Below are 17,365 nucleotides of genomic sequence, written 5' to 3' on the forward strand. Positions count from 1 at the left end.
ATCATTGTGTGTAAATGAGCCTTAACGTAACAAGATCTTCCTAAACTACAACACCCTCCGAGCGCCGGAGACACAATGCAAGCAAGCGATGCACATCTCTACCGCCATGTCTTCCAGGAGCTGTAAACCATCTTCTTTCTTAAGGCACGCCCTAGCGAGATTGCAGAAGGTGTGCGTGTTCGGTGCAATCCCTCTCTGCGCCATTGTAGGCAGGAGTTCCTGGAAAGAAACCATATAGACTGTAAGTAGAAGGTAAGAAGTGGTGGTGGTGACTACACTTACGCAGAAGACCATTCCTACAAGTCAGTCAGCCTTGTACTACCCCTTGTGTGGCCCTCCAGGACCCGCCTCTCCAATCACCTTCTGTACTGATGGAATCAGTCTCACCTTATAGGTATGGCAGGCGGTCCCTCTCAGGAGACGAGCCCACTCCATAGCTGGCACAGGCGCTGCTGTGAGCCCAGTGGTGCTCTCACAATGGTCGAGGTCCCGGCGCCGCGTCTAGGCAAACGCCTCGGGTCCCGGCGCCGCGTCTAGGCAAACGCCTCGGGTCCCGGCGCCGCGTCTAGGCAAACGCCTCGGGTCCCGGCGCCGCGTCTAGGCAAACGCCTCGGGTCCCGGCGCCGCGTCTAGGCAAACGCCTCGGGTCCCGGCGCCGCGTCTAGGCAAACGCCTCGGGTCCCGGCGCCGCGTCTAGGCAAACGCCTCGGGTCCCGGCGCCGCGTCTAGGCAAACGCCTCGGGTCCCGGCGCCGCGTCTAGGCAAACGCCTCGGGTCCCGGCGCCGCGTCTAGGCAATGAGCCCGGTTCCGGCACAGGTGTGTGTAGGCAAACGCCTCGGGTCCCGGCGCCGCGTCTAGGCAAACGCCTCGGGTCCCGGCGCCGCGTCTAGGCAATGAGCCTGGTCCCGGCGCCGCGTCTAGGCAATGAGCCCGGTTCCGGCACAGGTGTGTGTAGGCTGCCTTCTTACAGACAGACTGCCTATCAGTGCAATATACAGGCATTTTCTTATGACCGGTGTGCCATCTAGTCTGAGGCCGGTCCTGACAACCCCTTCATAGACCGTATCCTTGTGACTACCAAACCATTGTATCGGTACCATCGGCTATTCTGCAAGGAGTAGCCTAAGTTGGATCCAGTATGTAAGTGTCTACAAGTACCTACCAGAGCCGACTTCAGGTTTAGAGTTTTACTCCTCTGCAACACCAACGTGTTAAAAAAGATCAGATCGGGCCGTATTCCATGGGTGTCCATAATGGCGAGCAGCGCGGCTGCCGACAGCTTGTCTGGGGTCACTACTTCAGCCAAGAGTGTGAAGGTCTGTATGGTCGGACAGACGTGGTCTTCGCTCATCTTTTGAAGAACGCCCTCCAAGTCCCCAATCATGGCCAGTCTGTCGGATGGGGTGCGGGCGTCCGCAAGTGACAGCATTGAGTCAGTACTTATGGACAGCTCCAAGAAGTTTGGCATCTTCGGGATACCAGGGGGGGGCGGGCTGGGGGGAGGATCGGCGGTTATATCTAGAAGTGAGGCATCACTGCCGCTGTCCGAGAGCTGCGGCATCCCAGTCCCTCCATGGCCGCCGCCTGCAGCTAAACTCAGAGGCTCCAGCTCCGCGGACTGCAGGAGTGCGTGCAGCACCGCCGCAGCAGCATCGCCAATGCCGCAATCCCTGGTGGCGCGAAGAAGCAAGTTATAGGTGTTTATATCCGGCGTTACACCCATCCGCAGCATCTGCCTCCAAACCTGGAAGACAAAACCGCATGACAACAAGACGGAAGCAGAAATAGCGCAACGTCGCAAAGAGAGCTGGAGGGGGCGATGATGTGTGATGGGACAGAGCAGGAGACATGACCATCCACCCATAAGGGTGCGTTACAGGGTCCATTTAAAGGACCGTATAATGGACTGAAAAACGTTTAAACGATTCTAAGTGGAGGAAAATAAAAAAAACAACATTCCGCCATCTTTTAGTGCGTCTTGTTTCTACGGCAACAAAAGCGACATGATAGCTTCATTCTGCGGGTCGGTACGATTACTGCGATACCAAACTTGTGTAGGTTTTTTTTTTTTACTATACTACACTTTTTTTTTTCAAAGACATTTAATTTTTTTCGATTATTTTTTGCTGCATCTTCTGCGCACAATAACTTTTTTATTTTTCCGTCGACGCCGTTGAGCGAGGGCTCATTTTTTGCGGGATGTCCTGTAGTTTCCGATAGCACCAATTTGGAATACATACAAATTTTTCTGGGAGACAGGGTGACTGAAAAAGTGTATTTCCGGCGTTCTTTATATTTTTTTTTTTCGGACGACGTTCACCGTGCAGGAAAAATAATGCGCTACTTTGATAGAGCGGAATTTTACGGACGCGGCGATACCAAATATGTATTTTTATTGTATGATTTTGGTTTTTTAATAATAGATATGGCAAAAGGGGGGGGGGGATTTAAACTTTTATAACTTTTTTTTATTTTTTTATATTACTTTGAAGTCCCCCTGGGGGACTTTAACATGCAATGCTTTGATCGCTCCTGCAGTATGACCGATAGAACCGGTGTTACCGCCGCGGGAGGTGGGGCCAGAAAGCTGCAATGTACAGCAGTCATTTCAGTGAGGAAGAGGGAGCGAGGACCAGCGGGCAGCAGAGGGGCTCCGTGATTCTCCAGTATATCCCCCTGGTCCAAGAGGGCAGCACTGAATCATGGCTGACCCCTAGCGTGACATCATGTTGTGATGTTTTCTTGGCAGACTGCTTTTGTGGGGTGGTTTGCCATCGTCTCCCACAGTCATCTATTACCCCCCACCAAGCTGGGTGCTCACTTTACCGACCTCGGAAGGATGGAAGGCCGAGTCAACCTTCAGCTGCCTGAACCGTGGGGGGATCGAACCGGCAAGCTTCAGGTCATGAGTGAGAGCCTAGGGCTGCATACTGCTGCCCTAACACTATCCGGCACATGGGACCCTTATCCCTTCCCCAAAAAAGGGGGTGCAATGATGAGGACTTGCTCATCTAATCCCTCTTCTGCACCGTTTAACCCCGTGGATGCTGCAGTCATTGCTGATCACAGTATCTAAACATTTCTACCGAAGAAAAGGCAAAGCTGTTTCCTGTTACACAAGGCTATAGATAAGCTGCATGTCATTGGCCACACCCATATCAGCCCGCGCGATAAGATATGTAATATCAATCACGGAGGATTCAAGCTCTGCCGGCAGAAAGAAAACCGCCCGACCCCACGGTGTGGCGCCACCCGGAGAGCAGGTGCGTAAACCACAGCGCTCCTATGAATGTGGTGCCATAACGGGAGCCGAGCACGTCTACCAGATGGCAGCACCAGAGAAACACAAGGGCAACACAAGGGGTGGAATCATCGTTCTCAATCATTCCCAGCAAAATAAATAATAAGTCAAATTTTTCTGAATTCTACAACAAACGACAGTAAAAAAAAGTGACATTATTGGGGAGGTCTCCCCTATTGTAACGTGACTGAGGGGTCAGAGTGATCCTGTGGTCCCTGGGCACAGGGGGGGCCTCTAGCACCTGCTGTTGGGCTTCTGTGCCGTTAACCCTTTAATGCACCCACAATAACTGCTGCGGTCTTCCAACAGTTCATTGGTTGTATTAGACTAGCGCTGTACTACTGACTGGCCACCCAATCAGGACATTAGTCAGAAGAGGATGCCGGCCATCATGGATAACCAACAGCAGGTCATACATCCCCCGGGGGACATTGTAAGCGGAGTGTACAACGTATCCAGTCGGCTCGCCGTTAACCTGCTTCATAAAAGGAACAACAAAAGGGATTGTGCAACTACTTCACCATCACCGTTACACGCCGCGCTGACTGGACACTGTACGGGTAGGTTTATGTAACCTATAGGGTATGTCTCCACGTGGCGGAAACACTGCAGATCCTCCACCGGTAAGTGGTCATTAATGAACGGTGTTCACAGGTCATTGGTCAGGCTAAATAAAAGAATCAACATCATAAATCAACAACACGTTTGTTATCGCCGCATCCGTACAAGTCCGATCTATCAGAATAATGCATGATGTACCCCGCAGGGGGAACGTCACATGACCAGTCTGTCTCCCAGAAAAAACGTAATAAAAAGTGATCAAAAAGTCATATGTATGGGGGGGGGGGGGGGGATGGCCAAGCAGCCGAGAAGACCGGCCGCATGTAAGGAGAGCTCCTGCTCAAGCCGGCATAATCAACATCCTGCAATCATCCTGAGGGCCCCTGGACCCACCAGCACATCAACCGGGACGAGGGGAGAGGAGACCGAATCACCTGTAACGGCCTCGCGACATCCGCAGCAGGGAAAACACCGGCGGCGGACCCGAGCCGCTGCCACCGCCATCTTGAGATCAACGCCGGCCGCGAGGCCGAAGTGAAGAGGGGAGAGGCCGAGCCACCTGTAACAATCCCGCAGCACCTGGGATGGGGGAGGCACCGGTGGTGGGTCCGCGGCTGCTGCCGCCGCCATCTAGCGAGTAACGCCGGTCGCGGGGCCGAGGCGAGAGGAGGGGGGAGACCGGGCCGTCTGCAGCAACCCCCAACATCCGAGGCGGAGGAGACACAGGCGGCAGACCCGCCACGACCGCTGCCACCGCCGTCTGAAAGCCAACACCGGCCGCGAGGCCGAAGCGAAAAAAAGAGGGGAGAGACCGGGCCGCCTGCAACAACCTTGCAGAATCCGAGGCGGAGAAGGCGCCGGCGACGGACCCGCGGCGCCGCCGCTACTATACTAAAGGTAACACCGGCCACAAGTAGAAGGGGAGAGCTGAAGAAACACAGGGAGGTCCCGGCCCTGAACCCACTACGCCCGCCACGGCAGGAACATCAGTAGCAAAGAGCGGCAGCCCAGGCCCACCAGAGGGCACGGTCCAAACCTTGCAACAGTTATCCAACAACTTCTATCCGCAATACAAACGTCCACGGCCACTCTCACTGGCAAAAATCGACGAAGTAAAAATGGACGTGAGCCTATTGAGACAAGACCTTCAAAATCTAAGAGAACGGGTTACTAATACGGAAGACAGGATCTCTGCACTAGATGACTCCGTCTCTCCAATGTCGGCCGCAATACGAGACCTCACACAGAAAGCTGAGTACTGGAGACAAAAAGCGGACGATCTCGAAAACCGCTCACGACTGAATAACTTGTGTGTAGTGGGTCTACCAGAACGAGCTGAAGGGCAGCGACCCGAAGAATTTATGGAACGATGGCTCCGCGAAACCTTTCCCAATGCCGGACTGTCACAAGTCTTTGTGATTGAGCGAGCCCACCGGGTGCCCATGAAGCCGCCCATACCAGGCACACCACCTAGGCCCTTACTGGCTAAACTACTCAACTCTCGTGATAGAGATATAATCCTACAAGCTGCAAGAAAAGGAGGACCTCTGCGCTATGACAATGCCACAGTTTCCATCTTAGCAGATTTCTCAGCGGACCTCCAAAAACAGCGAGAATCATTCTTCGGAATCAAAAAGCGACTTCGAGACAGGTAGAATGTGATCAGCAATAAATTCTTTAGTACGCTCCTGGCGACCACATGTGCTGTGCCTGCAGGAGACCCACCTGACACCTGAAACTACGAAAGCCCTGTCGAAGCCGTGGATACAGTGGTCTGCTCATTCATGCCACACATCCTACTCCAGAGGGATGTCCCTATTAATAGGAAGGTCGCTCAGATGGGAGCTGGAACAACTTAGGAGAGACCCGGAGGGTAGATACGTCTTTGTGAGGGCCAGAATCAATAACGACCCATACGTCCTTTTGTGCTGCTATAACAGCCATCTTAGCAGACGGCATCCAGTTCGCATCATCCTCGCCAGACGCAACGGTCGTCTGTATGGGAGATAGGAACATGGTAATGAATCCCACTATGGACAGATTCGGAAGTGGTGCTCGGAGGGAGGGAGACACAAACATGACCCGCCTAGCCTCTATTATATCAGTGACGGGATGGCTAGATCTATGGCGCATATTCCACCCACAACAAAAAGAGTTTACTTGTCACGCAGCCCACAACCATGCGCTAAGCCGTATAGACTATATATTTGGGTCCCCCTCACTATTTCCCAAAATTGAATCCATAGAGTTCCTCCACCGAGGGATCTCAGACCACTCACCAATCCGCATGGCCCTTAAAAACCCAGGCCCGGCCACAATTAAGAGACTAAAGGTGCACCCATTCTGGCTCTCGCTATTCGGCCCCAATGACCGCATACTGGACCAGATCCAGATATACTACGAGGCGCACACAGATATAATGCTTGTGTGGGAGGCATTTAAACCGTATCTCAGAGGTTGCTTTAGATCCTCAATCTCCTTTATTAAAAAAGCCACCGCAAGGGAAGGAGAACTTCTAGCAGAGCAATGTCAACAACTAGAAAAGGAATTTATCGCCGACCCAACAGATACCAAAAAAGATAGATGGCTTCAGACGGGCAGAGATTATCTAATATACCTAAAAGAAAAAGCCCAGAGAAACCTTTTCTTTACCCGGCAATCCTTTTTTGAATTAGGAAACCAGTCCAGCAAACTACTAGCCTACATGGCAAGACAGGAGACCGCCCCACCGTCCGTCCTAAGAATTAAATCAGCCGAAGGAATAACGCTCACAGACCCAAAAGACATCCTAGACAGGTTTCAGCAATTCTATGACGACCTCTACCAATCGCGAATCGACTACTCACCTGCAGAACTAGAGTCTTATCTAGCTGACATAACATTCCCAGTATTGCAAGATACTTCTAAGTCCCTATTAGACTCTCCCATTACAGAGGAAGAGATAGAAGAGGCAATAAATGATATGGCAAAAAACAAGACTCCAGGCCCAGATGGACTGTCAGTGGAGGTCTATCTGCATTATAAAAAGGAAATAATGCCGCACCTGCTCTCCCTATATAAATATATATTCGATAAAAAACAACTCCCAGAGTCAATGTTAGAAGCCAATATAGTCAGATAAACCAGATAAAAACCCAGAAGATTGTGGTTCGTATAGACCAATATCCTTATTAAATACAGACTACAAAATCCTCACTAAAATATTGGCATCTCGCCTAAACCAAGCCATTAAGGAAATAATACACCCCGATCAATCTGGCTTTATCCCAGGAAAGTCTACATCAGACAACATCAGAAGGACGCAGGTGATTACACAGGTGGGATGGAGGTGGAGGTCAGATTGGGCCTTGGCCTCACTAGATGCGGCTAAGGCATTCGATTCAGTTGAATGGCCATATTTGATGGAGGTCCTACGGAGATTTGGATTCGGAGACTCATTTATCAAGTGGATCTCTATTCTATATAAGTCTCCGACAGCCAGAGTAGTAGTAAACGGCCTGACCTCCACCTCCTTCTCACTCCACAGAGGAACCCGACAGGGATGCCCACTTCCCCCCTCCTGTTTGCAATTGCAATAGAACCGCTGGCTCTGAGAATCCGACAACACGCATCATATAGGGGCATCCAGATAGGACCCAGAGAAGATAGAATAGGCCTATACGCAGACGACCTAATACTATACATGTCGGACCCCAAGAATGCCCTGCCGCTGACCATCTCACTAATAGATGAATTCAGGAACTTCTCAGGCCTGTGCATCAATTGGCAAAAATCCACTTTTATGCCCCTAAGACCAGAGGGATGGCAAATGGGAGACGTATTTTGTAAACTACAAGTCACTCCTAAATTCAAATACCTAGGGATACACATCACCAGAGATCACACTCAGAGCCTAGATCTAAACATCACCCCCTTATTGGCAACCCAACAACTGAAATTAAAAAACTGGAGCTCCTTACCACTATCTGTAGCGGGGAGAATAAACCTTATTAAAATGATAATACTCCCCAAGTACCTATACTGCTTAGAGCACGCAGAAACAGACATACCACAAAAGTTCTTCAAAAAAACTAACTCCCTAATAACATAATTCATTTGGGGGAACTCCAGAGCGAAACTCCGCATGGACACCCTACAGCGACCCAAGGAAATGGCAGGAATGGCGCTACCAGACCTCAAACTTTACTACCTAGCGGGGCAGGTGAGATATATCCGTCACTGGTTATCGGGCTCTCCTCTCCCAAACTCCGAGCACCACTTGATGGTCCTCCTTTCGGAGGCATCACTCTGGGTCCTCCTGGAAAAACCAGGACTGACTAAGCAGATGCTTCCAATCCATAGACTTGCAGTTAACGTGTGGCAGACATGCAAAACACTGACTAAGCAAGACGACACCCCTCTGGAGACCCCCTTATGGGACAATAGAGCATTGCTGCACCTGATGAACCTACCGGATAAACAGTTCTGGATAAATCTAGGAATCACCACACTGGAACATCTATACATTGACCAAGTACTGGCCTCCTTCGAACAATTACAACAACTATATCAAATCCCAAGAGAGGGCTTCTTTAGATACCTACAACTCAGGCACGCTCTGACAACACAATTCCCAGAGCCCAGACAACCCTTCTCACAATATCCATTAATAGGCATACTTCGCACCCAAGGACCCAAAGGCCTGATATCGGTGCTGTACACACACTTACTACAATCCAAGATCCCTGACACGCCGATGGCGGTGGTGGAGAAATGGAGAGAGCTTATTCCCACTCTCACTAGTGAGGACTGGGAGTCTGCAATGTCCACATACACTACGGTATCACCAGCCGCAAATAATAAACTAACACAACTATACATCCTACACCAATGCTACCTAACACCGACCAGACTATATAAAATGAATAGGACACCCACAAACCAGTGCCATCGGTGCAGAGCACCTAATATGGAGCTGCCCAGATATCTATACGTACTGGGGAGAGGTCGCAGAATTCCTAACCCAATGGATGGGTATACCAGTACCACACAATCCAGCAGTGTGCTTATTAGGCCTTCTAGATGAAGAACAATGGCAACACCACGACAGGATATTCCTTACCAAAGTATTATTCCTTGCCCGCAAAGCAATAGCCCTACGTTGGATGGACAGACGTCCTCCGACACTCTCGAAATGGCAAAATATTATTAACGCCATTTTGCCATACGAAAAAATAGTCTACAAAAATAGAAAATGCCCCGAAAAATTCAATAAGGTTTGGGAAAGATGGTGCGGGTCAACGTACACAGTATTCACACAAGATCGACTACAGAGCCTGCTGAGGGCAACTATACCTGGGAATGCTCGGTAAAATGAGCGACTGTTACCACCTCCCACTGAGACCACGAGAAAATGTACTGACGCAAACAACAGGACGCCCCGCAAGGAATGAGCCCGCGTAGAGCTGTGTGGGTGGAGACTGAGCGCAGAAGGGGGTTAGAAAATAAAGAAAGGTCTGAAAAAAAACACAAGTAGTGCAGCAAAAAGACCACGACATAAGTCCGGTATCACAGTCATCGCACCAACAAGTAGAATGGCATCGTCCGCTCATTTCTGGTGCAGTTTGTGGGCCGTACAAACAAAATTTCGGGTTTTTGTGTTTTTTTTTTCATTTTACTCCAGTTAGAACTTTTTAAAAGTTTTTCAGTACATTGTATTGGTTTTTCTCATAAAAATTCTGAAATTGATTGTAAGACTGTTTAGATCCAATAGGTGGTGCTGCTGAGGTAGTATTTCTATCTTCTGATGTGTGCATTAGTCATAGCAGACGTCATAAAACTGTCACATTCCTCAGCTCAGTGGACTGATTTAGTGTTTGTCTCTCTGCTCAGATGGTCTTGTGTTTTTTTAAGTTTCAAATTTCTGACTCGGCACTGATTTACTGCAGATCAGTGGGTGTGAGCGCCCCCTAAGGGACGTTCACACACGCTGGGATTCCCCATCCAAAATACAGTCAAATTTGGTGATTTCAGAAAACACCGCACTTCCTTCACCACCCGGGACCCCACGGTGTTTCATGAGCGGTCAGGTGGTGCTGCGCTCAGTGACGGTGTGGCGCTTCAATCAATACCTGCAAGGCATACGGGAAGCCGCGCTCCTCATCCTTTATGCAGCCCATCAGCAGAACGTTCAGCGTGTCAGGACTCGTTACACCGAACTTTTGTGCGATTTCCTGAAAGTCAGATAAGAGAAGAGTCAGAAGCGATGTCCCACCATGACATCACAGACCACCTAATACAGAGGAGCCGGGGGCCAGCAGTAGCACAATGGTTAATGCCGCATGCTCCAGGCCACAAGGTATGAGCCGGAGCAGAATTATTACATGCGGCGTCTGGGGGATGGGCGGGGGTAACAGCTCCCTCCACCTGATACAAAGCGGTCATCGTGTCCATGACGGCTGGCGATGCATGTCTGGCTTTACGTCTGAAGGACTTGGCATTCACAGCTGTTTAATCTGCCTAAAACCCTCGTTGTCTCGCTGGCTTGTCGTTCCGTGTAAGCGCTCCCCGCTCAGCTCTTCCCTTAGGATGAGAAGCCTGCGAGCCGCCGGCAAGCGCTTGTTTGAATACTCTGCACGCGTGTGGACGACCTTAGCGGTGACATCGGCCCGTGTAACAGGCATACTCTCATCATCCGCCATTCAGAGTGCCCGATCCCACGCGCCCCTCCACTTCCTGCAGCAGCGATGACATCACTTCCTGCAGCAGCGATGACATCACCAATACCTAATGTTCACCAATCACAACAGGTCTGAAGGGTTTCTAAGAGAGGCCATCCTAGGGGACCTCGCAGTAAACAGCTGTACAACTCCATATCACATGGGTTTATGAGGGGACGCTCCTGTCACACCAACCTGATCAGCTTCTACGAGGAGGTAAGTTCTAGACTGCATCGGGGATTCACTGGATCTTGTGTATCGGGGATTTTCCAAAGCCTTTGATACTGTGCCGCATAAAAGGTTGGTATATAACAGTGGTGGCGAACCTGCGGCACGCAGAGCCCTCCCTACTGGCACGCACCACTGCTTGTGAATGCCGACAGGGGCCGCAGCTCCCCTGCCAACATTCACTCAGCTGCCAGCAGCGCCGATCCCGGCGCACACTGTGACATCAGTGTGCAGCCGGGATCCTCCCCCCGACGTCTCCTCGGAGGGCACTGGTGTATTGTGTCGCCACCGGAAGTAAGGGGTAGTGACATAATACACCTGTCACCTGACTGATTCACGCCACCAGCTTCTGATTGGCTGGGGGCGGAGGACGGCGAGCAGATAGCCTGAGGCTGGGAGCGGAGGCACAGGTAGCGCAAAGCCTGCCCAGCAGGCCCCGGCATACAGGACAGCGGCGAGCCTGGGAGCGCCGGGACAGAGGACAGCACCAGCCCTGGGAGCTGCACCACAACTGTGAGTGAGTGAGGGGGGGGGGGGGGATGCTGAGGGGTATCACTATTACTGGAGGCCGCTCAGGGGTGTCACTATTACTGGGGGCCATTCAGGGGTGTCACTATTACTGGGGGCCACTCAGGGGAGTCACTACTACTGGGGGCCGCTGTGGGGGGGGGGGGGGGGGGGGGTTGCTGTCACTATTGCTGGGAGCCGCTGTGGGCTGTCGCTGTCACTACTGCTGGGGGCCGCTGTGGGCTGTTGCTGTCACTACTGCTGGGGGCCGCTGTGGGCTGCCACTGTGGGCTGTCGCTGTCACTACTGCTGGGGGCCGCTGTCACTACTGCTGAGGGCCGCTGTGGGGGGCCGCTATCACTACTGCTGGGGGCCGCTATCACTACTGCTGGGGGCCGCTGTGGGCTGTCGCTGTCACTACTGCTGGGGGCCGCTGTGTGGGGGGGGGGCGCTGTCACTACTGCTGGCGGCCGCTGTGGGCTGTCGCCGTCACTACTGCTGGGGGCCGCTGTGGGATGTCGCCGTCACTACTGCTGGGGGCCGCTGTGGGATGTCGCCGTCACTACTGCTGGGGGCCGCTGTCACTACTGCTGGGGGCCGCTGTGGGCTGTCGCTGTCATACTGCTGGGGGCCGCTGGGGGGGGGGGGGCGCTGTCACTACTGCTGGGGGCCGCTGTGGGCTGTCGCTGTCACTACTGCTGGGGGCCGCTGTGGGGGGCCGCTGTGGGGGGCCGCTGTCACTACTGCTGGGGGCCGCTGTCACTACTGCTGGGGGCCGCTGTGGGGGGCCGCTGTCACTACTGCTGGGGGCCACTGTGGGGGGGCCGCTGTCACTACTGGTGGGGAGTCGGGTAATGTGAAGAAGAGAGCTGTCCAACTCGATCACCCTTGATGGCGGCACTCACCCCGTTGACGTTGGCGACCATTAATGTCGCTAGCATTAAGTCTGATATGGCTCGCTTTATGATTTTTGATTTTTTCAGCCGGAATGAAGCTGATATTTTGTTTTTGCAAGAGACCAGGCTAACAGACCTGGCCAGTATCCATAAAGCAAAGAGGGAGTTGGCTCATGGGCCGTCCTATTGGTCTCTTGCATCCAAGCCATATAGCGGGGTGACGGTTCTTTTTAAAACCGCAGCGGTTGAATGCAGACGGGTAATCGAGGTGGAAACGGGGAGGTGCTTGGTCTTGGATGTCCTTATGAGAGATCAAGAGCGTCGGCTCATAAATATTTATGGTCCTCAGAGCAAGAACGAGAGGAAGGACCTCTTCATAAGGATCAAGCCCTTTCTTTTTACGAGTCGACTGGTGATCTTTGGCGGAGACTTCAATAATGTCTCGAGGCTCTGTGATAGGGGAGGTGCCAGAGACAAGTTGGCTTACGACAGCGTCGCCTTGAATAATATAGTGAGTGAGGCTCGCCTGGTGGATGTCCACGTTCGGCACACCACAGGCGACACGGGGTTCACTTTTTATAGAGGTAGTTGTAGATCTAGAATAGATAGGTTTTATTTAAAGGAGGAGGCTGTCTCCTCACCAATTCTGGTGGTGGAGGTGGAATTCTCCGATCACTGTTTAATTATGTTTTCTCTGAATGTTTCAGAAACCCCTCGGATGAGAAGAGGTTTATGGAAGTTAAATTCGGCACTCCTGGAGGAGGAGGAAATAAGACAGTCCTTTGAGGATTTTCTGCAGAGCCAGCTTCCACTGATGAGCCTTTGTAACAGTAAGTCAGAGTGGTGGGAGATCTTCAAGAAACGGGTTGGAAAATATTTCCGTGAGCTCTCAAACCTCAGAAGTTTGACCCAGTACCGTTTATATCAAGCTTTGAGGAGGAAACTCGAGCAAATTGTCTCGACTGGGGGCAGCCGTGAGGAGGCCTCCAGGGTGAAAGCCTTGCTGAAGGGATGTCAGTATGATAGGCACACATCTTTAGTTTTTCAGAGGGATTTCGGGAAATTGGGCCGGTAATTGGAAAGGGTTCTTGCTGTCCTTGGACCAGGATCAGGCCAAGGCCTTTGATAGGGTTGACCATGAGTACCTCTGGTCAGTCCTTCTGAGATACGGTTTACCAATAGGGTTTATTGATTGGCTTAAAGTTTTGTATGCAGGGGCTGAGAGTTTCCCGCTGGTGAACGGTTGGGTCGGGTGCCCCTTTGGGGTGGAGTCCGGTGTCTGCCAGGGTTGTCCTTTGAGCCCGTTGCTATATGTGTTCGCAGTTGACCCATTTTTAAGGCGGTTGAGTGGCAGACCATTGGCGGGGGTCAGGATGGGCCTGGAGGGGCCAGAGTCTGCACTAAGGCCGGTGGCCTACGCTGACGATGTCACTGTCTTTGTCTCGTCCAAGGAGGAGGCTGGATGGGTGATGTCGGAGGTGGTTAGGTATTCGGAGGCTTCCGGATTCCGAGTCAATTGGGACAAGTGTGAAAGTCTCTGGCTGGGGGGGAGGAGATCCTGATTTCAGTCTCCCGGAGCCTCAAGAATTTGCAAAAGTTTTAGGCATCCAATTTGGCCAGGGTGATTACCCAGGGAGAAATTGGGACGGTAAACTGAAAGATGCCAGTCAGAAGGTTGACCAGTGGAAGGGATGGTCTTTGTCCCTGAGAGAAAGGGTTAGCCTTATCAAGACTTTCCTGCTCCCGTTTGTTAATCTATTTGGGCAGTGTATGTATCTTGCTGGAGCCTCTCTGGACGCAGGTCTATAGTCTGTTCTTCCAGCTGTTGTGGGGGAACCGACTAAACCTAGTAAAGCGAGAGGTCACATACCGCACAAGGAGACTAGGGGGGTTGTGTACGGTCAACCCCGTGGTATTCCTAGTGAATACCTTTCTTAAAACCAATATAGCAAACTTCTGGAATACAGGAAGGGCTCCTTTGTGGTTAGTCTCCTCTAAGGCATGGTTTCAGCCTTTCTTCCAGGAATGGGAGACAGGAGGGCGTGTGAAAGATTTTCGTTCAACCCATGGACATCTCCCGCCATGAAGGTCATCCGTCGCTGGGGCTTGGGGGCTGAGGAGATTAGGACTCTGTCAAGGAGGTTCCTTGACAATAGGGTTCTGGTCACCTGCTTCCAAAATCCACTGGCCCTCAGGGACTGCCCAGGTCAGGACCTAGAGGTAGGGTTAGTTTTGTTAAATTCAGTAAGGGTCCCATTGAAGTTTTGGGATTTGGCCTGGCGCTCCTTCCATGGTAAGTTGTATGTGAGGAATAACTTGAAGTACAGAAAGGTGGAGGAGAGGGACTGTCCCCGGGAGGAGTGTGGCTCTGTAGTGGAAACTATGGAGCATTTCTTACTTCAGTGTCCCTTTAATACAGAGGTCTACAGAAGGGTAGGGGCTTCCATCGGTTGGCCTAGGCTGGCTGTCCTCTCCTATCCTGAGTGGGCCTATGGGGCATTCAGAGATCTGGGTGGACGGGACAGGTGCACATTATATCTAGTTAGTCTAGTGGTTAGGTACTACACGTGGCACGCGTGGTGTTTAGTTTCGGCGCATCAAAAAATCCTCCCTGTGGATGTGGTGTGTAGGGACATCCTCGGTGACCTGGTGAAGGTGCGTTCTTTGGAGTTCAACAGGTTGGGTGCACTCAGGACCTCTCGCCTATGGAGGGGTCTTTCTTTTGGAGTGCCCTAGCCTGGGGTCTCCTTTCCCGGTGATGGGCTAATTTTATTCTATTCACTTGATAGCTTTTTGTTTTAGTAAATAGAGGAAGAAAAGAGGGCTTGTAAGCACTGAACTTGGGCTTCTTAATGGTATAAGGTGTGTGGTATGTAGGGTATAAGGTGTGTGGTGTGTAGGGTATAAGGTGTGTGGTATGTAGGGTATAAGGTGTGTGGTATGTAGGGTATAAGGTGTGTGGTATGTAGGGTATAAGGTGTGCGGTATGTAGGGTATAATGTGCGGTATGTAGGGTATAATGTGCGGTATGTAGGGTATAATGTGCGGTATGTAGGGTATAATGTGCGTGGTGTGTAGGGTATAAGGTGTGCGGTGTGTAGGGTATAAGGTGTGCGGTATGTAGGGTATAAGGTGTGCGGTATGTAGGGTATAAGGTGTGCGGTATGTAGGGTATAAGGTGTGCGGTATGTAGGGTATAAGGTGTGTGGTATGTAGGGTATAAGGTGTGTGGTATGTAGGGTATAAGGTGTGTGGTATGTAGGGTATAAGGTGTGCGGTATGTAGGGTATAAGGTGTGCGGTATGTAGGGTATAAGGTGTGTGGTGTGTAGGGTATAAGGTGTGCGGTATGTAGGGTATAAGGTGTGCGGTATGTAGGGTATAAGGTGTGCGGTATGTAGGGTATAAGGTGTGTGGTATGTAGGGTATAAGGTGTATGGTGTGTAGGGTATAAGGTGTGTGGTATGTAGATTAAGGTGTGTGGTATGTAGGGTATAAGGTGTGTGGTGTGTAGGGTATAAGGTGTGCGGTATGTAGGGTATAAGGTGTGTGGTGTGTAGGGTATAAGGTGTGTGGTGTGTAGGGTATAAGGTGTGTGGTGTGTAGGGTATAAGGTGTGTGGTGTGTAGGGTATAAGGTGTGCGGTATGTAGGGTATAAGGTGTATGGTGTGTAGGGTATAAGGTGTGTGGTATGTAGGGTATAAGGTGTGCGGTGTGTAGGGTATAAGGTGTGTGGTGTGTAGGGTATAAGGTGTATGGTATGTAGGGTATAAGGTGTGTGGTGTGTAGGGTATAAGGTGTGCGGTGTGTAGGGTATAAGGTGTATGGTATGTAGGGTATAAGGTGTGGTATGTAGGGTATAAGGTGTATGGTATGTAGGGTATAAGGTGTGTGGTATGTAGGGTATAAGGTGTGTGGTGTGTAGGGTATAAGGTGTATGGTATGTAGGGTATAAGGTGTGTGGTGTGTAGGGTATAAGGTGTGCGGTGTGTAGGGTATAAGGTGTATGGTATGTAGGGTATAAGGTGTGGTATGTAGGGTATAAGGTGTGTGGTATGTAGGGTATAAGGTGTGTGGTGTGTAGGGTATAAGGTGTGCGGTATGTAGGGTATAAGGTGTGCGGTATGTAGGGTATAAGGTGTGCGGTATGTAGGGTATAAGGTGTGTGGTATGTAGGGTATAAGGTGTGTGGTGTGTAGGGTATAAGGTGTGCGGTATGTAGGGTATAAGGTGTGTGGTATGTAGAGTATAAGGTGTGCGGTATGTAGGGTATAAGGTGTGCGGTATGTAGGGTATAAGGTGTGTGGTATGTAGGGTATAAGGTGTGCGGTATGTAGGGTATAAGGTGCGGTATGTAGGGTATAAGGTGTGTGGTATGTAGGGTATAAGGTGTGTGGTATGTAGGGTATAAGGTGTGTGGTATGTAGGGTATAAGGTGTGTGGTATGTAGGGTATAAGGTGTGTGGTGTGTAGGGTATAAGGTGCGGTATGTAGGGTATAAGGTGTGTGGTATGTAGGGTATAAGGTGTATGGTATGTAGGGTATAAGGTGTGTGGTGTGTAGGGTATAAGGTGTATGGTATGTAGGGTATAAGGTGTGCGGTATGTAGGGTATAAGGTGTGTGGTATGTAGAGTATAAGGTGTGTGGTATGTAGGGTATAAGGTGTGCGGTATGTAGGGTATAAGGTGCGGTATGTAGGGTATAAGGTGTGTGGTATGTAGGGTATAAGGTGTGTGGTATGTAGGGTATAAGGTGTGTGGTATGTAGGGTATAAGGTGTATGGTATGTAGGGTATAAGGTGTGTGGTATGTAGGGTATAAGGTGTGTGGTGTGTAGGGTATAAGGTGTGTGGTATGTAGGGTATAAGGTGTATGGTATGTAGGGTATAAGGTGTGCGGTGTGTAGGGTATAAGGTGTGTGGTATGTAGGGTATAAGGTGTATGGTATGTAGGGTATAAGGTGTGTGGTGTGTAGGGTATAAGGTGTGTGGTATGTAGGGTATAAGGCGTGTGGTATGTAGGGTATAAGGCGTGTGGTATGTAGGGTATAAGGTGTGCGGTATGTAGGGTATAAGGTGTGTGGTGTGTAGGGTATAAGGTGTGTGGTATGTAGGGTATAAGGTGTATGGTGTGTAGGGTATAAGGTGTGTGGTGTGTAGGGTATAAGGTGTGT

The 17,365-nt window shown here is 50.8% G+C and overlaps 1 protein-coding gene across 2 annotated transcripts in view; it reads right to left on the reverse strand.

The window, feature by feature from the left end:
• Window positions 1–17,365, reverse strand: part of PTCD1 (pentatricopeptide repeat domain 1) — a 49,966-nt gene that overhangs the window by 2,816 nt on the left and 29,785 nt on the right. For both annotated transcript variants that reach the window (XM_066577265.1, XM_066577266.1), the window contains exons 5-7: window positions 9,974–10,075; window positions 1,164–1,745; window positions 103–219 (exon numbers count right to left, since the gene is read on the reverse strand). In XM_066577265.1, the coding sequence (XP_066433362.1) occupies window positions 103–219; window positions 1,164–1,745; window positions 9,974–10,075 (801 nt within the window). The remainder of the gene's footprint in view (window positions 1–102; window positions 220–1,163; window positions 1,746–9,973; window positions 10,076–17,365) is intronic.

Source organism: Eleutherodactylus coqui, chromosome 8, assembly GCF_035609145.1.
Source record: "Eleutherodactylus coqui strain aEleCoq1 chromosome 8, aEleCoq1.hap1, whole genome shotgun sequence".
In the NCBI taxonomy this organism is placed as follows: domain Eukaryota; kingdom Metazoa; phylum Chordata; class Amphibia; order Anura; family Eleutherodactylidae; genus Eleutherodactylus; species Eleutherodactylus coqui.